This window comes from Rhinoraja longicauda, chromosome 21, assembly GCF_053455715.1.
Source record: "Rhinoraja longicauda isolate Sanriku21f chromosome 21, sRhiLon1.1, whole genome shotgun sequence".
Taxonomy (NCBI): domain Eukaryota; kingdom Metazoa; phylum Chordata; class Chondrichthyes; order Rajiformes; family Arhynchobatidae; genus Rhinoraja; species Rhinoraja longicauda.
The window spans coordinates 29,489,311-29,517,003 of record NC_135973.1 but is presented as its reverse complement, the minus strand read 5'-3'; the positions used below and the strand labels follow the sequence as shown (position 1 = coordinate 29,517,003).

General features: G+C 42.6%; 1 protein-coding gene across 6 annotated transcripts in view; it reads left to right on the top strand.

Annotated features, from left to right (window-relative positions):
- grin2aa (glutamate receptor, ionotropic, N-methyl D-aspartate 2A, a) overlaps window positions 1-27,693 on the top strand; it is a 264,323-nt gene that overhangs the window by 91,645 nt on the left and 144,985 nt on the right. For all 6 annotated transcript variants that reach the window (XM_078418195.1, XM_078418194.1, XM_078418193.1 and 3 more), the window contains one exon: window positions 26,068-26,660. In XM_078418195.1, coding sequence (XP_078274321.1) covers window positions 26,068-26,660 — 593 coding nt within the window. The remainder of the gene's footprint in view (window positions 1-26,067; window positions 26,661-27,693) is intronic.

Sequence of the window (27,693 nt, the reverse complement as noted above, 5' to 3'; positions counted from 1 at the left end):
TAGTTGTGCTATAACTCCAGGATAAGCACTCAACTAAGAAAACCATGCCCAAAACCAAAATATTATCTAACTAATACACCAACTTACAATAAATGACTCCATATGCAAAAAAATCCTAACCACCTACATATTAATTCTCTTAAAAAACAACTAATCCTGTAGATGCAAGTATATCATTGGGGTTATCAAGGAGGCCCAAGGACTTCCCTTCATTGGTGTTTCATTGAGTTAGGCCCACAACACCTCGGGAAAGCTCAACAGTTGGTTCTGGCATCCCAGAACAACACCCCCTCAATTTCTGCTCTCACCACCTATGCTACCAGTATCTACTAAATAAAGGAAGCTGCAGCCATTTAGATCACTCTAACAAATGCTAAACACCTGCATCCTATCTGCCACTAATCCTCGCCCATCATTAAGCTTGTGACACCACAAATATCACCCTTGCATAAGACCAGGTACACTTGCACAGACTACAATTACAAAGAAATACACATACTGCATGTCATATGTTTCCTTTCTGCTCCCAACTGACACTATTTCTTCTCCACCAAATCCACCCACTGCCTTGTTCTGCTGCCTCTGACATTTGCTTTACGGCCTGACGGAAACTCTGCCCGCGAATTCCCAGCTCTTCAAATAGCGACGTGGTCGATCTCGCTATGAAACCTCTACAACTCACCTCTACCGAACGTACTCTTGCTCTCCATCCTCGCTGCTCAACCTCTGCTGCCAACTTTACATATCTAAGCCTTTCCGTTTCATAAGCCTCATCCACTAAGTTCTCCCAAGGCACCATCAGTTCAATAAAATACACTATCTGCTAACGAACTGACCATAACACTATATCAGGCCTCAAACTAGTGATATAAGAAGATAACTGCAGATGCTGGTACAAATCGAAGGTATTTATTCACAAAATGCTGGAGTAACTCAGCAGGTCAGGCAGCATCTCGGGAGAGAAGGAATGGGTGACGTTTCGGGTCGAGACCTTTCTTCAGACTGATGTCGGGGCCGGGACAAAGGAAGGATATAGGTGGAGACAGGAAGATAGAGGGAGATCTGGGAAGGAGGAGGGGACGGGAGGGACAGAGGAACTATCTAAAGTTGGAGAAGTCGATGTTCATACCACTGGGCTGCAAACTGCCCAGGCGAAATATGAGGTGCTGTTCCTCCAATTTCCGGTGGGCCTCACTATGGCACTGAAGGAGGCCCATGACAGAAAGGTCAGACTGGGAATGGGAGGGGGAGTTGAAGTGCTCGGCCACCGGGAGATCAGTTTGGTTAATGCGGACTAAGCGCAGGTGTTGAGCGAAGTGATCGCCGAGCCTGCGCTTGGTTTCGCCGATGTAAATAAGTTGACATCTAGAGCAGCGGATGCAATAGATGAGGTTGGAGGAGGTGCAGGTGAACCTTTGTCTCACCTGGAAAGACTGTTTGGGTCCTTGGATGGAGTTGAGGGGGGAGGTAAAGGGACAGGTGTTGCATCTCGTGCGGTTGCAGGGGAAAGTGCCCGGGGGTGGGGTGGTTTGGGTAGGAAGGGACGAATGGACCAGGGAGTTACGGAGGGAACGGTCTCTGCGGAACGCAGAGACGGGAGGGGATGGGAAGATATGGCCAGTGGTGGGGTCCCGTTGTAGGTGACGGAAATGTTGGTGGATGATTTGTTGGATCCGCTGGCTGGTGGGGTGGAAGGTGAGAACGAGGGGGATTCTGTCCTTGTTGCGAGTGGGGGGAGGGGGAGCAAGAGCGGAGCTGCGGGATGTAGAAGAGACCCTAGTGAGAGCCTCATCTATAATGGAGGAGGGGAAGCCCCGTTTCCTGAAGAATGAGGACATCTCCGAAGCCCTAGTGTGAAACACCTCATCCCGGGCGCAGATGCGGCGTAGACGGAGGAATTGGGAGTCGGGGATAGACTTTTTGCAGGGGACTGGGTGTGAAGAAGTGTAGTCCAGATAGCTGTGTGAGTCAGTGGGTTTATAGTAAATGTCCGTCACTCGTCTGTCTCCTGTGATGGAGATGGTGAGGTCCAGAAATGGGAGGGAGATGTCGGAGAAACTAGTAGTAATTATTTCCTGTGGAACATCAAGCTTTCCTCCTACATCTACCTGCATCTCCCAATCATTGGCTCCCCGTAACTGGCCTGACTCATGCTTGTCTGCAAACTTCCCTTGTCTACCTTTCTCTCCCTCATGGACAAAATGAGTTGCTACACTCCCAGTCCTGATGCCTGCTGAATTCACCTGTGCACTCCTCCTCTCAATTGCTGCAGCTGTGCACTTCAATACCTGGTTATGCCGCCAAGTATACCAATCCTGAGGAAGACTAGTCCTACATCCTGACAAAACATGCCTCAACGCTGCCACCTCTGAACACAAGGGACACACCGGGTCCTCACCTACCCATTGTTTGAGGTTCTGTGGTGATGGCAGCACATCATAAATAGCCCTTATAAGGAAGCTTACACGACCCGCCTCCATGCACCACAGGTCCCTCCAGCTAAACCTTCTCATTTCTACACTTTCCCAGTTCATCCACTGTCCCTGCTCAACCTGAGCTACTGCCCTTACACATCTCACTGCTTCCTGCTGACGATGTACCTGCTCTACAACCAATTTCCTCCTCTCTGTTGGGCCTACCTTACTCTACACTGGTTTCCCCGTGCTGAGCCCTAAGCCTCCTTTCTCTTGCTGCAACCTCCCAACAATGTCTGTATGCCCCAGAGCTGCTTGTGCTGCTTCTACTGCCTGCTTTGAGTTCCATTTCCTCCCTCTAGTTAAACTTGGCACCTGATTACTAACTAAGGTATCCTTACTCCCTGATAATTGCAACTCTAACCTCACTTTAGCACACTTAAACTCCTCTGTTATGCTAGACAACGGTAAATGGAGAATACCTTTCCTATAGAAAGCCACATTACTAAGACACCGTGGAACTCCTAACTATTTCCTAATATATGAACTAACCAATCTCTCTAACCTTTCCACCTTAGAAATTGGCACCTCATACTGCCAATGGCCACATCAACCTAGGGAATAGCCCAAAACTGCAAACACCACAACTTCAACTTGCCTGGAAGCCCTGACTTCTTTATCCTTTCTAACCCGTCAGTAACACCCTTTCTAAGTTGCTGAACCTGTTCAGTGTCACCCACCTTCCTGTTATACCACCTACCCAAACTTTTAACTGGTTTCTCCATTATAGACGGGATTTCTTCTTCATCTACACAGAACCTTTCCTCTACAACTTTCCTCTTGCCAAATAAATACTCCGTGACTTACTAGGCTTAATCTTCAATCAAGCCCATTTAAGATTATCATTTAACTTCTCTAACAAGCTTCTTGTACAAGCTACTGTTGTGTTCACCAAGATCATATCATCCATATAGGCCCTGATTGGAGGGAGGCGCAGCCCATCCTGCTGTCTCTCCCCGCCGACGACCCACTGTGATGCTCTAATCACACGCTCCATCGCCACTGTAAATGCAAACGGGGAAATAGTACACCCTGCCGTAATGCCCATCTCTAGTCTCTGCCATGTTGGCGTAAAGTCTGCTGTACTAAAACATATTCGGACATCTTGGAAATATGTTTTCACTAAATTTACTATTGATCCTGGAATTCTAAAGAAATCAAAAGCACTCCAAATAAGACTATGTGGCACAGATCCAAATGCATTTGCCAGGTCCAAAAACACTACGTGCAAATCTTTTCTCTTGGGCTTGGCTGTCGGAATCTAGTGCCATATTACACTAATGTGTTCTAAGCAACCGGCGAAACCTGGGATTCCTGCATTCTGCACTAGGAAAGGTTTAGTGGGACATGGGCCAAACATGTGTAGGAAAGAACTGCAGATGCCGGTTTAAATCGAAGGTAGACACAAAATGCCGGAGTAACTCAGCGGGACAGGCAGCATCTCCGGAGAGAAGGAATGGGTGATGAGACCCTGCGGACTGATGGTCTGTCTGTCTGAACTTCATCAGTCTGAAGAGGGTCTTGACCCGAAACGTCACCCATTCCTTCTCTCCAGAGATGCTGCCTGTCCCGCTGAGTTACTCCAGCATTTTGTGTCTACCTTGGGCCAAACATGGGCAGGTGTGACTAGCGTGGATGGGTCACCTTGGTTGGCATGGGCAAACTGGGCCGAAGGGCCTGTTTCCATGCTGCATGAATCTATGACTATGACTCTGTGAAATGTGTTGTGTTTTCCTGATGGCAATTGGCCATTGGCTAGGGTATATATTTCACACCATCTAGCTGGCAATGGAAGGCAGGATATTTGTCTGTACAACTTCAGTTTATTGCTTTAACAATGCCTTGTTGATTTCGTGATAATGTACTTCTTTCAACGTATTAGTAAAAATGAAACTAAACTAAACTAAACTAAACTAAATTTCCTTAATGTAAGTGGCCATAGCACTGGCTGCGGACTAGGAGAATCAGGATGTTTTTCCCCCTCACAATTCACACTTTGTGAGTTCATCACTCCTAACCTCTTCCTGGAACTCCACCGACCATTGGACAATTTATCTTCTCATGAAACCTGGAATTGGAAATTCCTCTCTCCTCAACAATCTTCCCTCCCCCCCCCACATTCCTTCCTCTCTTCCCACCTATTTGTCCTACCTTGTTTTCCTCCACTATGGCTTTGTGTTGCAGACTTCGGCTGACAGGAGATAGACACAAAAAGCTGGAGTAACTCAGCAGGTCAGACATCATCTCTGGAGAAAAGGAATAGGTGATGTTTCGGGTCGAGACCCTTCTTCATTCTGAATGAATTCCATGTATGTTGAAAGTACTATATGTTTAAATATCCATTTGATTTCTTTCCAAGTGTTACTCTGTTCCTTCATTCTCGAATGCGTTCTCAAAGTTTTTGTATATTCTTCAGTCTGAAGAAGGGTCTGGACCCAAAACGTCACCTATTCCTTTTCTCCAGAGATGATGTCTGACCCGCTGAGTTACTCCAGCTTTTAGTGTGTGTCTTCGGTTTACATAGAAACATAGAAACATAGAAAGTAGGTGCAGGAGTAGGCCATTCAGCCCTTCGAGCCTGCACCGCCATTCAATATGATCATGGCTGATCATCCAACTCAGTACCTGCCTTCTCTCCATACCCCCTGATCCCTTTAGCCACAAGGGCCACATCTGACTCCCTCTTAAATATAGCCAATGAACTGGCCTCAACTACCTTCTGTGGCAGAGAATTCCACAGATTCACCACTCTCTGTGTGAAATAAAACGTTCTCATCTCGGTCCTAAAAGACTTCCCCCTTATCCTTAAACTGTGACCCCTTGTTCTGGACTTCCCCAACATCGGGAACAATCTTCCTGCATCTAGCCTGTCCAACCCCTTAAGAATTTTGTAAGTTTCTATAAGATCCCCCCTGCAGATGCTAGTTTAAACTAGCATCTGCAGTTCCTTCCTACACACTCCAGCTGACTCTTGTCAATCAGAGTACCAGTGGGTGTGAAACCGAGAGACAACAAAATTCAATGAGCTTTGCTGTTAAAAATTCATGAATATTTGGGAAATTGTTTATTTTAAGTTTAGCAATCTCAAAGCAGCCCTGTTGCCAGGAATACACCTCCAGGCTTGAATGCAGGCATTTGGATAAGTAAGGTGGGTTATCATGCAAGGTAACCTGGTTTAATTTAAATAAATTAATTTGCATGTGTCTGTATGACACGTGTGATTATAATCCCTGAAATGAAACATCTGAGTTTGGCTTGAAATGAATATTTTCCAGTTTGTTTTCAAGGAAATTGAAGAAGCAAACACATTTGGCATGCAGTTTGAGTTCAGATCACCAGGGGGGTTATGCTGTTGTAGCCTCGTCCTTAAGCATAAAATATTCAGTTCTTACAAGATTGACTGGAACCAAAGTAACCTGAGTATCTAAGGCAAGGCCCTAAACCTTAACACAATCCACTCACAGAAATCAGGTGGACGAATTAATTCAATAAACCATTACTTGAAAAGAACATAGTAATATTGTTGGATTATGGTGCACTAATTGCTTTGTTTTTAAATAACTGACTTTTTAAATATCATGCTCTAAGATGTATACAAGATCATAACGGTATATAAAAAATTGATTCTTTATTTCAATCTTATTTAAGTCCCTCTGGTGAGAGTAAGGAATTGGGATTGATGGGGTTGTCTTGAGAGTTGCCATAGACCAACGGACCCAACAGTCTCATTCTATCTCTTAAGAAAATGAGAGAACATATACAAAAACTTTGAGAATGGATCCGAGAATGAAGGAACGGAGTAAACACTTGGAAAGAAGTCAAATAGTACTTACAACATACACGGAATTAACGGTTGTTGCTTTGAAATTATACTCAACCTGTAAACTTTCTTCCTTCCCCACCCCTACTTACAATCAATCTGAAGAAGGGTCCCAACCCGAATCGTCACCCATCCATGTTCTCCAGGGATGCCGCCTGACCCCTCTGGGTTACTCCAGCACTTTGTGTTATTTTTTTGTAAACCAGCTTCTGTGGTTCCTTGTTTCTGCCTGCTGTAATACCTGTTTACAATCATTGACGTTTTGAAAAGTATATAAGATCATGATTGCTTTAGATAAGATAAATACATGGCAGCAGTCCCCGTGAGCAGATGGTTTAGCTGGGAGTGTAGGTTTGAAATTTGGGAAAAATGTGCAGTAAGAATATTAGGAAAACTTGCTTCATGTTGAGTAAAGATGCAATCTGGAATTCATTGCCTGCCAAAATGGATCTTTTCATAGATGCTGCCTGATCCAATGAGTTCATCCAGCATTTTGGGTTTTGTTCAAGATTTCAGCACCTGCGGTTTCATACATCTTTGTCTGTGTTGGGCGTTGCTAGTGGCAGGGCTTGTAGATGTGCCCAGCCAGTCAGGATGTGCTTATGTTGAGAGAAACATTGCATCAGTGTATCTATGACTTTCAGATGAAATTGCTATTCTAATACAGATAAAGAGATTTACATAAAGTTAGAAAATTAGACATTGAGTCCAGCAGGCTGCAATGTGCCCATCAGAGAATGCAGGGTTGTCCTTCAAGCTTGCATTAATTAGTCCTTGTAACAATGCAGGAAGCCACAGGCTAAAATGTCAGAGTTTCACTTGGGCTATCTCTCACACCTCTCTCCCATTTCTTGATCCCTCTGACTCCATCACAGGGACAGACTATCGACGATCTACTACAAACCCGTCAACTTCCACAGTTATCTGGACTACACCTTCCCACCTTCTCCCACCCTGCCTTTTGTTAAAACGCTATCTCCTACTTTCAATTGCTCCATCAAAGCTGCATTTGCTCCCAAGCTAAGACTTTCCATTCTAGGACATCCAAAATGTCCTCTTTTAGTAAATATGGTTTACCATTCCCCCACCCCCCCACCGCTGTCATAGATGGATCCCTCACTCGTGTCTCCTCTGTGTCCCGAGGTTCTGCTCTCGATCCTCCTCTCTCCAGATGGAACAAGGATAGAATTGCCCTGGACCTCATCTTTCACCCCACCAACCACCCAACAAATTTCTCTGCCATTTCCATCCCCTCCGCACCTTCTGTCTTTTCATATCTCGTCTTTGTCCAACCATCTGCCCATCAAAATCAGCTCACCTATATCCACCTATTACTTGCCAGGCCATGTCCTGCCACTCTTCTCTTCTAGCTTTCTTCCGCCCTCCCCCCACCACTATAATCAGTCTGAATAAGGGTCCTGACCTGAAATGTCACTGATGCAAGTTCTCCACAGATGCTGCCTGACCTGCCGAGTTACTCCAGCACTTTGTGTCTTTTTTTTGTAAACCAGCATCTGCAGTTCCTTGGTTATACATTATAGGTCAGAGTGCATGGCGAATAATCTTGAAATCTGTTTTTTTTTTCTGCAAGTGATCATCAGAATTCCAAACGTTCTCCCTTACCAGGCTAGCTCAGTCAGTTCAGGTTGTTAATGTGCAGAACAATTCTCCCATTTTTCTCCATTTCAATCCTCAGTCTCAGTGACAGATTGTATAATTAGAAGCCATGTCCCTGACAACTTTGTGCGGTGCTTAGCTCAATTAGAACTGTCAAAATCTAATTTGCTGGTGACAATTCTTGGATATTAACAGTGGGAGATTTGCATCTCTTTGCCTTTAACCTTATTTAAACCTCAGCAGTGAAAGATGTTCTCACAGTCAAATGTCATTTCCTTTATCTGAAGTTTTGATGCCACATCTGAAGCCTATATACAATGGCTTGCTGATGTAGGAACTTGCTGAGCTCCCCGGAATCTCCATAAGGAGGTCTAGGACTGCAGTGCAGCAAAGAATTGGCCAGCAGAACAGTAAATAATTTTGTGACCTGATAATTCTCAATGGAGTCCCGAAACGTAAAGGCATTTATGTTGAGGAACCCCAGTAATTCAGTGCAGAACTTTGGCATTTCCTGGCAAAATCCAAGTCACTGAGCTTTCCTCTCTAAATTTCTAGAAAGGCTGTAAATTCCTGCTCTCTCTAAGGATAATCATGGCAATCGTGACACTATTTTAGCAAAAAATGTTACTGAATCAGCATTGTCGAATGGGGTATAGCTGATATTGATGTTTGAAATAGAAGTACCATACGGATGCATTCTTCATGATCTTGGGTCAAAGCATATTTCTTGGATCAAATCTGGTGTACTTTGACTTAGCATTTTCTATGTTCAACTGAAAAGTGCTTGTGTTGACAACAAGCTCAAAGTGATTTGAATTCCCACTTACTGTGTGCGTGTTTCTTCCCATCAATGCAAAGTACTACAATATATTACAATAACTTTTCACAATTTGACAGAACTTAGATAAAGTTCATCATGACAAATTCTTGCATTTGACCCGAACATGGGTAAAACTTGGAATTCCTTCAATATTTGATTTTGGATCATTGCAAGATTTATTTCTTTAACATATTCAGTTCCCTGTCTATGAATAAGTGGTATTAATTGCATTGTACAGTTTCATAGCATATTCAAAGCATATATTAGATTAAAAAGGACAGACAGTTTCTCTAAAATGTCATCCTCTGTACTATTTAACATATACTGTACAATAAATCTGGGAACATGAGCAACTCACTTAGCTCCTCAAACCTCTTCTGTGATTCAATGAGTTCAAGGCTGATGCGTGGCCTAATTTCAGATACATGTCTTTATCTCTATCCTTTTTTTAAGGTTAACAAAAATCAATCAACCTTGAATTTAACATTATCAAATGACCTAACACGTGTTGCAATTTCGGGAAGGGAATTCCAAATTTCTATTGTACCTTGAAACTTCACTCCTGAAAGCCCTGTTACTAATTGCTAGATGATATACATATATATCTAATGCCAGACACTACATAATATTAATTCCCCTTAAAATCGTAAAAACTGCAATCAACCTTTAAACTTCTTCATTGCAGGGACTGCAACCTTAGTTTGTGTAATCTCTCCCTGGTCTCTGGAAGTTGAGTTTCATTCTGGATAGCTCGCAACAAAAGCTTTTCACTGTACTGTACCTCGCTCGGTACACGTGACAATAAACTAAACTCAACTGAACCCTCGAAAGTCAACATTGTGACTGGAGCTGCTCACAGTGCTGCATCTGTGGACTTCTACACACATGGTCTCCTCTCCTCCTGACGGGAAGACTAGGATTCCGTGAGTCGTTCTGGTTTTACTTCACCTGCCCATGACACCTCAGTTATCTGTGCAGCCACTTTGGACCTACTGCTGATAGAAATTTAACAAACTCCATTCAGTGGGATAGCTTATTGGATTGGTGCGTCATTTGGTTTGGTGTTGAGCCAGTTGCAGCAAGAGTTATCAAGGTTCTCTCCTTGATCTATCTGAATTAGTTGGTTTCAAGAGCAGTGAAATAGTTATAAAATGAAACATCCACCAAGTAAAGTTGATATTGCTAATAGAAGGAGTTATTTATCACTTTGGACTAATCTTTTTGGAAATGTTTCTCTTACTTTCTTTTTAAAGTCATGAGAACATTTAGAAGTCTTCCTAAAGAACTTCCTTAGAGAACTTCGCCAACCTGAAATGGAAGGGGCTATTTTAAGCTGGAGATTGGCAGATTTGTGATTGGTGTGGGTGCCAAGGGTTATGGGGAGAAGGCAGGAGAATGGGGTTGAGAGGGAAAGATGGATCATCCATGATTCAATGGCGAAGGAGACTTGATGGGCCAAATGGCCTAATACTGCTCTTCGAACTGATGAACTTATGGAGGTGGTAAGATGGGTTTCTTTGTGATTTATTTGCTATAGTCAGAAAGGGTGGAGGGAAAACAGGCAGCCCATGATGTCAGGTTTATACAAATCCAGATCCACTGAAAGAGTACCAGAAGGTCAGTCTCTGGTTTAGTTTAGAGATGCAGAGTGGAAGCAGGCACTTCGGCCCACAGATTCCACGCCGACCAGCAATCCTTCTATACTAGTTTTATTCTATAGACAACTAGGGACAATTTACAGAAGCCAATTAACTTACAAACCTGCATGACTTTGGATTACGGGAGGAAACCGGAGCACCTGGAGAAAACCCACGCGGCCGCAGGGAGAACGTACAAACTCCATACAGACAAGTATCCATAGTCAGGATTGAACCCGGGTCTCTGGTGCTGCAAGACAGCAACTCTACCACTGCGCCAATGTGCTGCCCCAATTTAAATCTTCAGTCAATAAATTCTGGAAGTAATACATCAAGAACTTTGTTCACAAAATGCTGGAGTAACTCAGCAGGTCAGGCAGCATCTCAGGAGAGAAGGAATGGGTGACGTTTCGGGTCGAAACCCTTCTTTGTGTGCTCTGTGGGATATTTTTTTTTAATCCCTCAAGCTACCTTCAGTTCAAGGTGCTCTAGTTTACGGAGAAACCTGTAAAATGGCTGGTGAGCTTTTGCAGTGCTGCAGTCTGATTCCGCATTGCCACATGGTTTATGTCAATTTTAAATGCTAAGGTCTTTGACATCACAGCATTAATCATTAACATTCTGGATCTGATGTTTCTGACGCTTCCCTCAGCCAAATGCATAGACAATACCTTATCTTTTGGCAATCTTGTCAGTTAAAATCAACAAAGTCAAATCTTTCCTGGCCATAATTCTCAATTTCAGGGTGAAGTATAGCAGACGACAGACAGATGCTTGTTCCTGTAAGGTTATGTCCTGATGGTAAATTCAAAAATTCCATTCTCAACAACATCCTTAGTTAGTTTATTTCAGTACCTGAAGAAGAGTGAATGTATATGCTAGAATAGCCCAGTTAGGGTGGCACATTGGCGCAGCGGGAGAGTTGGTGCCTTACCGCACCAGACACACTGGTTCGATCCTGACTATGGGTGCTGTCTGTACAGAATTTGTACATCCATAAGTTACAGGAGCAGAATTAGGGCATTCGGCCCATCAAGTCTACTCCGTCATTCAATCATGGCTGATCTATCTTTCCCTTCCAAACCCATTCTCCTGCCTTCTCCCCATAACCCCTGATACCCTTACTGATCAAGAATCTATCAATCTCTGCCTTAAAAATATCCATGGACTTGGTCTCCACAGCCGTCTGTAGCAATGAATTCCACAGATTCACCACCCTCTAATTAAAGACATTTTCAATGTGATCACATGAGTTTTTTCTGGATGCTCCGGTTTCCTCCTACACTCCAAAGATGTACAGGTTTGTAGGTTAATTGGCTTTAGTAAAATTGTAAAATTGTCCCTTGTGTGTAGGATAGTGTTAGTGTTTGGGGCGATCGCTGGTTGGCATGGACTCGGTGGGTCGAAGGGCCTGTTTCCCTGCTGTATCGTTAAAGTCTAAAGCCCAAACATTAGCAGTTTCAGTTGTTGAGGGCCCTGACATTAGCACTGTCTTTCTGGTGCAGTTTGTGCTTCTTTTAGCTTCTTTGGAGGTCCAATATATTGAGAAATATAATGAATACCTTGCTGACCCCTTTTCCTTACTGAGCAACAAAATTACCTGTGATAACTTGTGATAAACAATGCATCCTAATTGTGATAAAGCTAAGCTATGCCTCCTATCTTTAACAGCATTCACTGACCAAATTCTCAGGATTCACTTTCCCACTTGTTGCCTCTCGTCCATACTGTGCCTTTGGGAATTTTTAGGATTTTTTTTTCTTTCCGCACCTGTGTTTAGCTTATGCGCAACCACCTGCAAAAAAAGGGATTGCCAGTTAATATTATGCAGAGACATTAGTATAAACTGTTATCATGATCAGACTTAATTATCTGATGGATGGTTTTCCTTCAATAAAATCTGACTGATTTTCATTCTGTGGAAAATCAATAGAATTCCATTTAGGGCAGCAACACAACAGATTGTGTGACAAATGCAAATGGCATGGCAACATAAATGGTTGAAATATAGTGGCACAGTGCATGTTACATTCAACATTTACACAAGTGGCTTAAGGGTACAGTAAATTTTGACAATGGATATCAATAGAAGAAAAAATCTAATTGATTCTATGACAGATGGGGGAAATATTGTCCATCTGGGAAAGATAAAAATTATTCCCATTAACACTCCAAGTTTGAAAATCAGATAGCCTATCCTTAATAGTTTCCTTGTTGATCTGATCCCACAGAAAGACAGATTAATCTTCTATTTAATAACATGCAATCTCTCGTTTTCTTCTTCGCCTGTCATTCCTAATAGATGAATAATTAATTTCAAGAGATAACATGGAGAAAGGTGAGACATATGTTACAAAGCTGTTGATGAAAGATAACCTTTCAACCGCTCGCTGTAACTTGCCAATATTCCTAAAACCACAAAGAGTTCCTCCATCTGCACCATTAATGCTATTTCCATTTGTCATACAATCTGTCAACATGGTCTCTCTCAATGAAGACCAATACTCCTGTGCCATATCTGAGCATCATTATTTGTCTTCATTAGTTGGGTATTGGCTTTAGCCTAACTTTACTTGGAATCCATCTCGCTTCCTCCTCTCAATACATTGTTTAGAAACGTTGAATTCAGTCCGTGTAATGCTGCAAGAAGTTATTGCCAATTGGAACAGTTAAAAATAGTGCTTTCTCAGCTGACAGACATGTATACATAAGGTACATCAGGATAGTGGTTAGTGCAAGAGCAATCCGGCGCCTTGAATTAATGACCTGATGACATGGATTCAAATCCCACCATGTCATCTGGAAATAGACACAAAAAACGCCGGAATAACTCAGGCAGCATCCTGAGGCAGCATCTCTGGAGAAAAGGAATAGGTGACATTTTGGGTTGAGACCCTTCTTCAGACTCATCTGGAAATTTAGATTGTGGATTAAAAAAAAAAAGTAGTGGTAACAGAGACTTTTAATGTTTCTTTAGGGAAGAAAATCAGCTGCTTTTTCCAGATCTCTGGATTTTATAACTTCAGACTCATGGTCTGCTCACAACTACCCTTTGAAAAGCACTGAACAGTACATCAAAATAATAATATGAATAAAAAGGAAATGGGCAATCCAGCATAACCCAGGCAACAGATCCCGACAGGGTAATATTCTCTGTACAGGAAGGAACTGCAGATGCTGGTTTAAACTGAAGATAGACACAAAAAGCTGGAGTAACTCAACGGGTCAGACAGCATCTCTGGAGAAAAGGAATAGGTGACGTTTTGGGTCGAGACCCTTCTTCAGTCTAAGAGTCAGGGGAAAGGGAAATGAGAGATATAGACGGTGATGTAGAGAGATATAGAACAAATGAATGAAAGATATGCAAAAAAGTAACGATGATAATGGAAACAGGCCATTGTTAGCTGTGGTGTAGGTGAGAATGAGACTCAACAATGAGACTTAATGAGACAATGAGACTCAACAAGACGACTTTGAAGTCTGAGTCGGAAGAAGGGTCTCGACCCGAAATGTCATCCATTCCTTCGCTCCAGAGATTCTGCCTGTCCCGTTGAGTTACTCCAACATTTTGTGTCTAAGACTACTTTGAAGCTGGTTCTAGCCTGGTCATCTCTGGAAAGCTGACTGGGAAGTGGTGCCTAAACAGGGGGATTGAGGGAGCTGGCCAGCAGATCAGTAAAGCAACAACCTGACTTCATCATACAGGATCTTTCAGCGTAATCTCTGGATATTTCCTGTCACATCAATAAGACATATCCATCAGTGATTAGACGGAGTCTGGAAGACGTGGATTTGGGGCTTTGGGCCTCGTGAAGCTAGATGCCTTCAGGTTAAATATCAAAAAAGAAACCTGCTAAATAGCATTTACCAACTTCTTTCTGCTGAGGAATCCGTATTGAAAATCACTTGTAAAGAAGCTCTGAGAGTAGCTAGCACCAGCAAGAAATGGGAAACCATGGATGCTAAGCAACAGAAGTAGCAAACAATAGACAAAGCAAGACTGTCATCCAAGTTCAGGAGATCAAGTAATCTTGAAATTGAACATTTTTTGCTTACAGAGATATTTAAAGATGAATTACAGTATGTCTAGAAACTGAAAATGTATTTATTTTAATGCAAAAAGGAGTGTGTGCGTTGAGATCGCAGCTGAAGAGGTACAAGATATTAACTGGATTTTAAATGTAATGGATGCAGGAAACAATTGTGTTTGATGGCATTGTGCTGCAATACAAACTGTACTGAGTCGAATCCCACAAAATGTGTTATCTGCAGACTTTGTACCTATATATCATGCCTCACTCAACCCAAAGACAGAATACACAGTGAAAATGTCCCCCCCCTTGGGCTGGAGTGAGCAAAATACAAATAGTTCATTTTATTGTTCCAACACTATATCAAACAGAGATAGAAATGCACATGAGAAAACTGATGAAAACTCCGAAGGCAAAAAAATGCAATCTATTCTTTGAATTTTGCATTACTTGCACCAAGTTAGTTCATATAATGCTCCCTGCAGGGTAAGCTGCTGCCAAGTGATATTCATTCCAACTGAGAATCGCTTCATTTCTTGCGTAAAAAAGGTAACATCATGGGATGGCGTTTAAATTATGAAGAGGTTTGATTTCTCTGAAATGGAGGAAATGTTTCTGGTTGCAGGGGATGGCAAAGTACTAAATTCATCGAGGAATTCAGGGAAAAAAATATTTATGCATCGAGTGGTGATAATGTGGAAGAAGGGGCAGTTGAGGTAAATAGCACCAGATGAATTTAAGGATCAGTACATGAGGAGAAAGAAGTAGAAGAATATGTTAGACACAAAATGCTGGAGTAACTCAGTGGGACAGGCAGCATCTCTGGGGAGAAGGAATGGGTGAGATTTTGAGTCGAGACCCTTCTTCAGACATATGTTGCTTGGATGAGGGGCAGATGCACCAACTGATTAAGCTGAATGGTTTGTTTTCAGTGTTCATTTTTTTAGACAAAGAGATGTGTAACAACAACAACAACAACAACAACAATGCATCCTGAGCAAAACACACAAAGTGTTGGAGGAACTCAGCGGGTCAGTTGGTATCTGTGGAGGGAACAGTCAGGAGCCTTTCTACAGGCTGGGTTGTCTATCCATTCTCTCAACAGATGCTTTCTGACCCATTGAGTTCCTCCAGCACTTTGTATTTTGCTCAAGATTCCAGCATCTGCAGTTCCTTGTGTCTCCAACAGTACACCGAGATTGGGTCCCCAAATGTTGATGATGCATGAAAAGAGTTTAGGGGTTCTGTGAGTTCTTTAGATTGTTGACTTTTTAACCAGATCTCTGCTTTTTTTTTCATTTTTTCAATTTAGTACTATTTTTACTTGGTACAACAGCAAATAGATGTTTTCTTGTCAAACGCAAATTGGAGGGAACAGAACCTCATATTTCACTTGGGTAGCTTACAACTCAACGGTATGAATATTGATTTCTCTAACTTCTAGTAAACCTTGCCTTCCCTTTCTCTCTGTCCCACCCCCACCGTAGTTCTCTGACTTATTCAACTGTCCTCTTGATTAATTTTGCTGCTTGTATGCTTTGTCACCTTCCCCTCAGCCAACAATGAACGTTTCCTTGATCACCATCTGCTTTGATCTGTCATTTTTCACACTTTACCCATCCATATCACGTCTCTCACTCCCATGACTCTCAGCCTAAAGAAAGGACTCGACCCGAAACATCACCCATTCCTTCTCTCCAGAGATGCTGCCTGTCCCGCTGAGTAACTCCAGTATTTTGTGTCTATTTACGGGGTAAACCAGCATCTGCAGTTCCTTCCTATACTTTTCTTTACCAGTACAGTAAGACAAATGTCATTTGGATTAGTAACACTGTTTTACAGAGGTTGGGATGGAGATTCCAAAGGATTAATTCAGTAATGCAATGGATGGTTAAATATCATTGTCATGGTGAACATCATTCAGTTATATTTTAAATTCTGTTATTAATTGTTTTGATTTCCAAAAAGTGGGAAAGTTTAAATTCATCAGTGGCTTTGTGAGCTGCTTCAGGGAATTGCACAGCTGAACTGACAAGGTTTATTCTCAGGTTACCTCACATAGTCTAAGGTGAATCGACTAATCAGTTGGTACCACTCCATTGAGTAATGCACCTCTTAATCTAATGCTTAAACATTATTAAATGCATGGAAGTGGAGGAGTTAGATAGGATGCGTTTGCGGTTGTGGACTCATGGTCGCTGAAGATTTACAAATATTCAGAAATTCTATTCCCTCTCCAAATCTGGTGATATTAATTTTGGCCTGGAATCAGGCTGATGAAGACCGTTCGTCTGATGAGAGAACAGGGTGGTTTGAACACGTGGCCTCAATAATATATTCTCAGTCCATCTTCCCATCATAAATAACAGGAAAACAGGAAGCAGCTGTGAGGCAGGAGAGGCAGAATGGACCAGAAGGAAGGACAGGACATGGAATCCCAGGTTAGGGCAGATCTAGACTTTCCTTCTGGAGCCCCATTCAAGAACTAATTCTCCTCAGAGTGCACCCCCTCCCCAGGCACCTCTCCTGCAACCGCAGGAGATGCAACACCTGTCCCTATACCTCCTCCCTTGACTCCGTCCAAGGACCCTGACAGTTCTTTCAGGTTAGGCAGAGGTTCACTTGCACCTCCTCCAATCTCATCTATAGTATCCGTTCTTATACATTAGCGTGACCAAACGCACACTGGGCTATTGTTTTGCTGAACACCTTTGCTCAGTCCGTTTGGATCTACCTGATCTCCTGGTTGCTAAACACTTTAATTCCCCTTCCCATTTCCACACAGACCTTTCTGTCCTAGGCCTCCTCCATTGTCAGAGTGAGGCTAAATGCAAATTGGTGGAACAGCATCTCATATTTCGCTTGGGCAGCTTACAGCCCAAGGGTATGAATATTAATTTCTCTAACTTCATGTAACCCTAGCATTCCCTCTCTCTCCTTCCCTTCCTCACCCAAGCAGCTTTCCATTCTCACCTAACAAACAGCTAACAATGGCCTGTTTCTTTTATCATTGTTATTTTTTTTTACATATCTTTCATTCATTTGTTCTATTTCTCTCAACATCACCGTCTATATCTCTCATTTCCCTTTCCCCTGACTCTCAGTCTGAAGAAGGGTCTCGAACCAAAACGTCACCAATTCCTTTTCTCCAGAGATGCAGTCTGACCCACTGAGTTATTCCAGCATTTTGTGCCTATCTTCGGTTTAAACCAGCATCTGCAGTTCCTGTCTACACACTAGTTCTCGTCAGTCAGATCAACTGGCTGAAAAACCGCAATATTTTTCCTGTTCGAACACACAGTTAAAATAACAGTCAAGATCCAATAACGTCATGGGGAGCTTATGGAAGAAAAATAAAACCCTCTGGCATTAGCAAGAGGTTCATCATGCTTGCTCAGAAGCAGATTAAAATCATTGCCTTCGGGCTCAGGTGACTTTCATAAGTGATTTTAACCTACAACATACAATTTCCACTGGGCCATTTGCGTTAAAATTGCCATTAATGTTTTCAAAGTAATAACGGGAAGCGATTAGCATATTAAAACCCCAGTGTTATAATCATCTCAGCAGATGGATGTGGAAACCATGAATCATCGAGACATAGAATCATGCAGCACAGAAACAGACTTTTGTCCCACTGTGTCTGTGCCTGCCATCAAGTTCTTATCTATACTAAGATAGACACAAAATGTTGGAGTAACTCAGCGGGTCAGGCAGCATCTCCGGAGAAAAGGAATAGGTGACATTTTGACAACCTTCTCCAGACGTGGTGTATTCATACTAATCTACACTCAGCCTGTAACCTTCTGTACCATAGTATTCAAGTTGATCATTTAAATATTACTTCAACATGATAAGAATATCTGCCTTCACCACTCCCTCAGGCAACTTGTTCCAGATTTTAACCACACTTTAAGTGAGTAAATTTATTGCTCAAAATTCGCACTAAATCTCCTCTCCATACTTTGAACCTCGGCCCTGTGGTCACAGGCACCTCCGTTAAAGGGAAAAGGTTCTCCTATATACCTAGTCTATGCCTCTCATCATTTTGTAGACCTCAATTAGGTCATTGCTCGGCCTTCTCTACGTCAAGACAAACATACCTAGTCTGTCCAGTCAGTAGTCACAAATGAAATGTTTCATCCTAGGCAAGAGCTAAGTGGAACTCCTCTGCACGCAATCTTTAGTGCAATCTTTAGACATTAGGCATTAGAGATACAGCATTGGAGCAGGCCCTTCGGCCCACCGAATCCATGCCGACCAGTGTTCCCTGTGTACTAACACTATCCTACAATTTACAATTTACAATTTTACCGAAGTCAATAAACCTACAAACTTGTACGTCTTTGGATTGTGGGAGGAAACCAGAGGACCTGGAGAAAACCCATGCAGTCACAGGAAGAACGTACAAACTCCGTACAAACAGCACCCATAGTCAGGATCGAACCTGGATCTCTGGCGCTGTAAGGCAGCAACTCTACCGCTACACCACTGTACCACCCTAAATCAGTCCTTGGAGTGTGAAACCATAACTGCACATACCCATACAATTGTGGATGCACAAACAAATATTTTATGTAGTTGCACCGAACCTCGCCACTCTTAAATTTTATACCACAGCTAATGAAGACAAATCTTCTGTTTGCTATCATAACTAATTTTTCTACCTGGTTACTATGTTGGGGGAACGTTTGAGATGTGGACCAAGGTTCTTCTGCCTCACACTATTTACTTGGACTCTATTTGCCTACCCAATGCCACATTTCTCAATTTGATCAATTTATGAATATATTTTGCCACTGAAGGCGATCTTCCTCACTGTCAACAACACAACCAATTTTTATGTCTTCTGAAAACTTGTTACTAATACCTCCTACATTTACATCCAGATCATTGATGAATGTAACAAACATTAAGGATCCTAACACAAATTTATATGATACGCCACCTGGCACAGGCTTCGACTCAAGAAAAAAATTGACCATCACCTTCCGCCTCCAATAATTAAGGGCATTTCAAGATCAATTTTGGTAATGGGATAGAAACATAGACACATAGAAAAATAGGTGCAGGAGTTGGCCTTTTGGCCCTTCGAGCCAGCAACGCCATTCAATATGATCATGGCTGATCATCTGAAAATCAGTACCCCATTTCTGCCTTTTCCCCATATCCCTTGATTCTTTTAGCCCTAAGAGCTAAATCTAACTCTCTCTTGAAAATATCCAGTGAATTGGCCTCCACTGCCTTCTGTAGCAGAGAATTCCACAGATTCACAACTCTTTGGGTAAAAAGGTTTTCCTCATCTCGGTCCTAAATGGCCTACCCTTATTCATAAACTGTGGCCCCTGGTTCTGGACTCCCCCAACATCGGGAACATTTTTCCTGCATCTAGCCTGTCCAATCCTTTAAGAAATTTTAATGTTTCTATAATATCCCCCCTCATCCATCTAAATTCCAGTGAATACAAGCCCAGTGGACCCATTCTTTCATAATACGTCAGTCCCGCCATCCCGGGAATTAACCTGGTGAACTGACACTGCACTCCCTCAATAGCAATAACGTCCTTCCTCTAATTAGGAGACCAAAATTAGGAGACCACAATACTCCAGATGCAGTCTGACTAGGGCCCTGTATAACTGCAGTAGAACCTCCTTGCTCCTAAACTTAAATTCTCTTGCAAATTCTCTTAACTTTCTTCACTGCTTGCTGTACCTGCATGCTTACTTTCAGTGACTGATGTACAAGCACATCCAGGTCTTGTTCCACCTACCCTTTTCCTAATCTGACACCATTCAGATAATAATCTGCCTTCCTGTTCTTGCCACCAAAGTGGATAACCTCACATTTATCCACATTATACTGCATCTGCCCACTCGGCCAACCTACCCAAGTCACCCTGCAGCCTCATAGCATCCTCCTCGCAGCTCACACTGCCACCCAGCTTTGTGTCATTGGCAAACTTGGAGATGTCACATTTAATTCCCTTGTCTAAATCGTTAATATATTTTGTAAATAACTGGGGGTCTATCTTTTGGAGCAATCTTCCATATAGGGGCTTTTCAAAGATCTCAATAAAGTCCATATACATCACATTAATGGCTATGTAGACTATCTGGGTAGCACAGTGGCGCAGTGGTGGAGCTGCTGCCTTACAGCGCCACAAACCCGGATTTGATCCTGACTACAGGTGCTGTCTGTACGGAGTTTGTGCGTTCTTCCTGTGACGGTGTGGATTTTCTCCGGATGCTCAGGTTTCCTCCGACACTCCAAAGATGTGCAGGTTTGTAGTTTAATTGGCTTCTGTAAATTGTCCCTAGTGTGTAGGATAGACAGTGTACAGGTAATCGTTGGTCGACGTGGACTTGTTGGGCCAAAGGGAAGTTTCCACGCTGTATCTCTAAACTAAACTAAACTAAACTAAACTAAACTAAACTAAACTAAACTAAACCAAACTATCCCTGATCAATGCCTATCTCTCCAGATTAGTCCTGTCCCTCAGAATTATTTTGACTAATTTCCCTAGGAGTGATTTTAGATTCAGCGGCCTATTATTACATAGATTCTTAGATACATAGACAATAGGTGCAGGAGTAGGCCATTCAGCCCTTTGAGCCAGCACCACCATTCAATGTAATCGTGGCTGATCACATGCTTTCCCCTGCTGCCTTCTTTGAATAAAGATATCACATTTGACAGTAGACAGTAGACAATAGACAATAGGTGCAGGAGGAGGCCATTCGGCCCTTCGAACCAACACCACCATTCAATGTGATCATGGCTGATCATTCTCAATCAGTACCCCGTTCCTGCCTTCTCCCCATACCCCCTGACTCCGCTACCCTTAAGAGCTCTATCTAGCTCTCTCTTGAATGCATTCAGAGAATTGGCCTCCACTGCCTTCTGAGGCAGAGAATTCCACAGATTTACAACTCTCTGACTGAAAAAGGCTTTCCTCATCTCCGTTCTAAATGGCCTACCCCTTATTTTTAAACTGTGGCCCCTGGTTCTGGACTCCCCCAACATTGGGAACATGTTTCCTGCCTCTAGCGTGTCCAGCCTCTTAAGAATCTTATATGTTTCGATAAGATCCCCTCTCATCCTTCTAAATTCCAGTGTATACAAACCTAGTCGCTCCAGTCTTTCAACATATGACAGTCCTGCCATTCCGGGAATTAACCTAGTAAACCTACGCTGCACGCCCTCAATAGCAAGAATATCCTTCCTCAAATGTGTAGACCAAAACTGCACATAGTACTCCAGGTGCAGTCTCACTAGGGCCCTGTACAACTGCAGAAGGACCTCTTTGCTCCTATACTCAACTCCTCTTGTTATGAAGGCCATGGCTTGTTATGGCTTTCTTCACTGCCTACTGTACCTGCATGCTTCCTTTCAGTGACTGATGCACGAGGACACCCAGATCTCGTTGTACGTCCCCTTTTCCTAACTTGACACCATTCAGATAATAATCTGCCTTTCTATTCTTACCACCAAAGTGGATAACCTCACACTTATCCACATTAAACTGCATCTGCCGTGCATCCGCCCACTCATAGCATCTTCCTCACAGTTCACACTACCACCCAGCTTTGTATCATCTGCAAATTTGCTAATGGTACTTTTAATCCCTTCATCCAAGTCATTAATGTATATTGTAAATAGCTGCGGTCCCAGCACCGAGCCTTGCGGTACCCCACTAGTTACTGCCTGCCATTCTGAAAGGGACCCATTGATCCCCACTCTTTGCTTTCTGTCTGTTAACCAATTTTCTATCCATATCAGTACCCTACCCACAATACCATGTGGTCTAATTTTGCCCACTAATCTCCTATGCGGGACCTTGTCGAAGACTTTCTGAAAGTCGAGGTAAACCACATCCACCGGCTCTCCCTGTCAATTTTCCTAGTAACATCCTCAAACAATTCCAGAAGATTAGTCAAGCATGATTTCCCCTTCATAAATCCATGCTGACTCAGAACGATCCTGTTACTGCTATCCAAATGCTCCCCACCACTGATGTCAGACTAACTGGACTATAATTTCCCGTTTTCTTTCTCCCTCCTTTCTTAAAATGTGGGATAACATTAGCTACCCTCCAATCCTCAGGAACTAATCCTGAATCTATAGAACATTGGAAAATTATTTCCCATGCGTCCACAATTTCTAGAGCCACCTCTTTAAGTACCCTGGGATGCAGACCATCAGGCCCTGGGGATTTATCAGCCTTCAGTCCTATCAGTCTACCCAACACCATTTCCTGCCTAATGTGGATTTCCTTCAGTTCCTCCATCAACCTGGGATCTCTGGCCATTAGAACATATGGGAGATTGTTTGTATCTTCCTTAGTGAAGACAGATCCAAAGTACCGGTTCAACTCGTCTGCCATTTCCTTGTTCCCCATAATAAATTCCCCTGCTTCTGTCTTCAAGGGACCCACATTTGCCTTGATTATTTATTTCCTCTTCACATACCTAAAAAAGCTTTTACTATCCACCTTTATATTATTGGCTAGCTTACCCTCGTACCTCATCTTTTCTCCCCGTATTGCCTTTTTAGTTATCTTCTGTTGCTCTTTAAAAGAGTCCCAATCCTCTGGCTTCCCACTCTTCTTTGCTATGTTATACTTCTTCTCTTTTATTTTTATGCTGTCCTTGACTTCCCTTGTCAGCCACGGGTGCCTCTTACTCCCCTTAGAATCTTTCCTCCTCTTTGGGATAAATTGATCCTGCAACTTCTGCATTATTCCCAGGAATACCTGCCATTGCTGTTCCACCATCTTCCCTGCTAGGGCCTCCTTCCAGTCAAATCTGGCCAGCTCCTGCCTCATGCCTCTGTAATCCCCTTTGCTATACTGTAATACTGACACTTCCGATTTTCCCTTCTCCCTCTCAATTTGTAGAGTAAATCATCATATTGCGATCACTGCCTCCTAATGGTTCTTTTACCTTGAGTCCCCTTATCAGATCAGGTTCATTACACAACACTAAATCCAGAATTGCCTTCTCCCTGGTAGGCTCCAGTACAAGCTGTTCTAAGAATCCATCTCGGAGGCACTCCACAAACTTTCTTTCCTGGGGTCCATTACCAACCTGATTTTCCCAGTCTACCTGCATGTTGAAATCTCCCATAACCACTGTAGCATTTGCGACATGCCAATTTTAGCTCCTGATTCAACTTACACCCTATGTCGAGGCTACTGTTTGGGGGCCTGTAGATAACTCCTATTAGGGTCTTTTTACCCTAACAATTCCTCATTTCCATCCATACTGATTCTATATCTCCTGATTCTATGCCACCCCTTGCAAGGGAGTGAATATCATTCCTTACAAACAGAGCGACCCCACCCCCTCTGCCCACCTGTCTGTCTTTTCTATACATTGTGTACCCCTGAATATTCAGTTCCCAGCCCTGGTCCTCTTGTAGCCATGTCTCTGTGATTCCCACAACATCATACTTGCCAATGTCCAACTGAGCCTCAAGCTCATCCACTTTATTTGTTATACTTCGCACATTTAAATACAACACTTTAACTTCGGTATTCACCTCCCCTCTCACACCGGTCACAATTGGCCCTGACCTTACTCTCTTATAGACAATATACAATAGATAATAGGTGCAGGAGGAGGCCATTCGGCCCTTCGAGCCAGCACTGCCATTCAATGTGATCATGACTGATCATTCTCAATCAGTAGCCCGTTCCTGCCTTCTCTTATCCCATCTAGAACTTCCCTTCCCATTTATTCGAGAGTCCTTTGCAATTTCTCCTGTATTCGCTTCCCCTTTAACTCCATCTTCATATTCCCAATTTGTCAACCCCTCCCCCCCACTACTTAGTTTAAAGCCACACGTAGCACATTTGCTGTCCTGCAATCATTTTATACATCGTCTGAGGCCAGAGAATGTTGAAGATTCCTGGCAGAGCCCCAGCAATCTTTCACAGCAATCTATGACACATCTCCCCAGGCCCTGGAGATTTACCTATCTTTAAGCCTATAAATACTTCTAATATTTTCTGCTTTTTTATGTTAAATAGTTATAGACCCCAACAGTCCTCCTCCCCGAACACTCTTAACTACCACACCCTTCTCCATCATGAATACAGTTTTCATTTAAGACCTCGTCTATGTTCAGTTGTAAATATAAGCAGTCAGAAGTATCTGAATTGCATTCCTTCAGATTCATGTACCAGCTTTTTTTTCCGAAGTTTGCACTTTGCATATCTTTTGATGCTGACAGTAAGAGCTGTTATGATCTGAAAGTTACTGTCTGCAAAAATGGTGGAAGCTGGGTTTACAGGACGCTCAAAATGGTTGTGCAAAGGTGCTTGATGGAAACTTACTTGCACGGATACAGGAGAGAAACAAGATTAGTTTAGTTTAGAGATACAGCGCGGAAATAGGCCCATTGGCTCACCGGGTCTGCGCCGATTAGCGATCCCCATAAACTAGCATTATTCTATACACTGGGGACAATTTACAATCTTTACCAAAGCCAATTAACCTACAAACCTGTACGTCTTTGGAGTTGGGAGGAAACCGGAGCACCAGGGGAAAACCCACATGGTCACAAGGAGAACGTACAAATTCCTTACAGACAGCACCTGTAGTCAGGATCGAACCCGGGTCTCTGGTGCTGTAAGACAGCAACTCTACCCCTGTGCCACCGTGCCATCTCTTTCGCTACCAGGATTCAGCATGGACTGATAGGGCTGAAAGGCCTCCCTCTTAACTGTAATAATTCTGTGATTCTCCGATTTTGTGTTACCAGCAGAGTCTTAATATAAGTTAAAGCCCTTTGTCTACTCAAGGGATGCTGATGATTGCTGCCAAGTAGTTTTGAATGGACTATGAAATGATTCTGTCGAAGTATTCTGAGCAAATTGCAGTGAAAAAGCACAATGAGTTGGGCTGGATCAATTGTCTCCGTTCAGAGAAAGGCATTCACTGTTGTTAACACAGCCTCATTGTAACTAATGGAAAATTGATCTATGTGGTCAAAGATAAGAAAACGTGTAAGCCATGATGAGTTGAACAATGATAATTGCCAGAGTGTGCAGAGAAAATCAAAAACTATAATGGTGTGCTGTTGAATGTGAAGTTTTTCTTTCTCCATTCTGTCTTCTTTAAAGATTCTCCTTCATTGCCCGCTCCATTGACCATCTCCCTTAATATCTTTTTATATACACTCTGTATAGAATATACTGTTTCTCTGCATTATATTTGCCTTTGAAAATTTTGATTTATATCCTCCCGCCATTAATGTTCGACATGGTGGCGCGGTGGTAGAGTTGCTGCCTTACAGTGCTTGCAGTGCCAGAGATCCGGGTTCGATCCCAACTATGGGTGCTGTCTGTACGGAGTTTGTACGTTCTCCCCGTTTTCGCGTGGGTTTTCTCCGAGATCTTCAGTTTCCTCCCACACTCCAGACATACAGGTTTGTAGGTTAATTGGCTTGATATAAATGTAAATTGTCCCTGGTGTGGATAGGATAGTGTTAATGTGTGGGGACCATTGGTCGGTGCGGACCCGATGGGCCGAAAGGCTTGTATCCGCATTGTATCTCTAAACTAAACTAAACTAATCTACAGTTATCTTCTGTATTCTGTCAGTATTATTGGCTGCATTTCATTTCCACAGCTTATCTTTAAATTATTTTGTAATCTCTATTACAGGATCAAAAGTCAACATTCTTCCAGTTTGGAGCTTCCATTCAGCAACAGGTTGGAGTGATGCTAACTATCATGGAAAGGTATGACTGGCACGAGTTTTCCATTGTAACCAGCACCTTCCCTGGATACCATGAGTTTATTGGTGTCTTAAAAACCACAATCAAAAATAGTTTTGCTCGCTGGGAGCTTCTCAGCACCATCACATTAGATGCTGTTGATGGGGATTCAAAGACTCAAATCCAGTTGAAGAGAATCCAGTCATCGGTTATCCTGCTGTACTGTTCGAAGGACGAAGCTGTTTTCATACTGGAGGAGGCCCGTTCCCTGGGGCTCACGGGCTTTGGCTTCATCTGGATTGTGCCCAGCTTGGTAACGGGTAACACAGACATCATACCTGAAGAGTTTCCATCTGGGCTGATTTCCGTGTCGTACGATGAATGGGACTACTCCATTACAGAAAGGGTGACGGATGCTGTTGGCATCATTGCCACTGCTGCTACTGCCATGATGGAGCAATTTGGATACATACCTGAAGCCAAAACAAGTTGCTATGGCCAGTTGGAAAGGAAGGTTCTTCCATTGTTTTCCTTGCACAAGTAAGTACCTGATGTTTTGCTTTTTTTGCTGATTTCACGTAAAATGTATATATAACCCTATATTAATACCAAACTGGTGTCATATAAGAAAACAGATATAGAATGGATGGATATTGTGGGAGAGAAAATTCTTCTTTATTGGTATAAGCCTGAAGGCATGGGTCCATGGCTTCATTTGGACTTTTAATCTAATTGTTGTTTGTAGCGAATGATTCCTCACACAGAAGTAAAGAAATTAATCAGTTATGGGACCTTTACCTTCTAGCAGCTGACTTCAAAGTAGGAATTTGAGAGACTTTGAAGTAAGGCTCTGCCATATTTCCTTATAGGGCTATGACTGGAATCAGGTTGCAGTGGGCAATGTCACAATATCTAGAATAAAGGAAGGGGGAATTGTTAAAATGCTCTTGCTACATTTTTATTGTGTTTGTATTAATAGTTTTAACACCTCTTCTGTTTTAAGAAGCCACTTGAAACACATTTTATACAGTGGGCAGGGAGTGGGAAATGACCAAAATAAAATGTCAAAGGACAAGTGGACAGTTAATCTATTCTCATTTTAGTGGAATTTTGTAGATTTTAGTTTCCTATCCTAATGTTGCTCAATATGAGGTTTTTCTTTGGTAATGCTCCTGTGAAGCACTTCTGTGTCAAAAGAATTACATAAATCCAGGCGGTTGCCATTGTCCAATGTGTCAATTTTCATTGACATCAGCAAATTGTCTCATTCACAACCCCTGTTCTGAACATGTGATGGAGTTCTATTGTAAACTCGGTCATGAGGAGGGGTAGCCTGCAAGGATATGGCATAGTTTCAAGGTATCTATGATTTCTTCTGAGTTTATTCCCAAATGCTATCTTTTGAAAATTCCTACCACATGACTTAGTATTGATACTCGTATTAGTTTATTACCGTCATGTGTATCGAAATATTGTGAAAAGCTTTTATTTGCTACAATGCCATGCGTGGTTACACTCAAGCCACACATGAGTACAACAGGTAAAGTGAAGAGAAAAATACCAGAATATATTT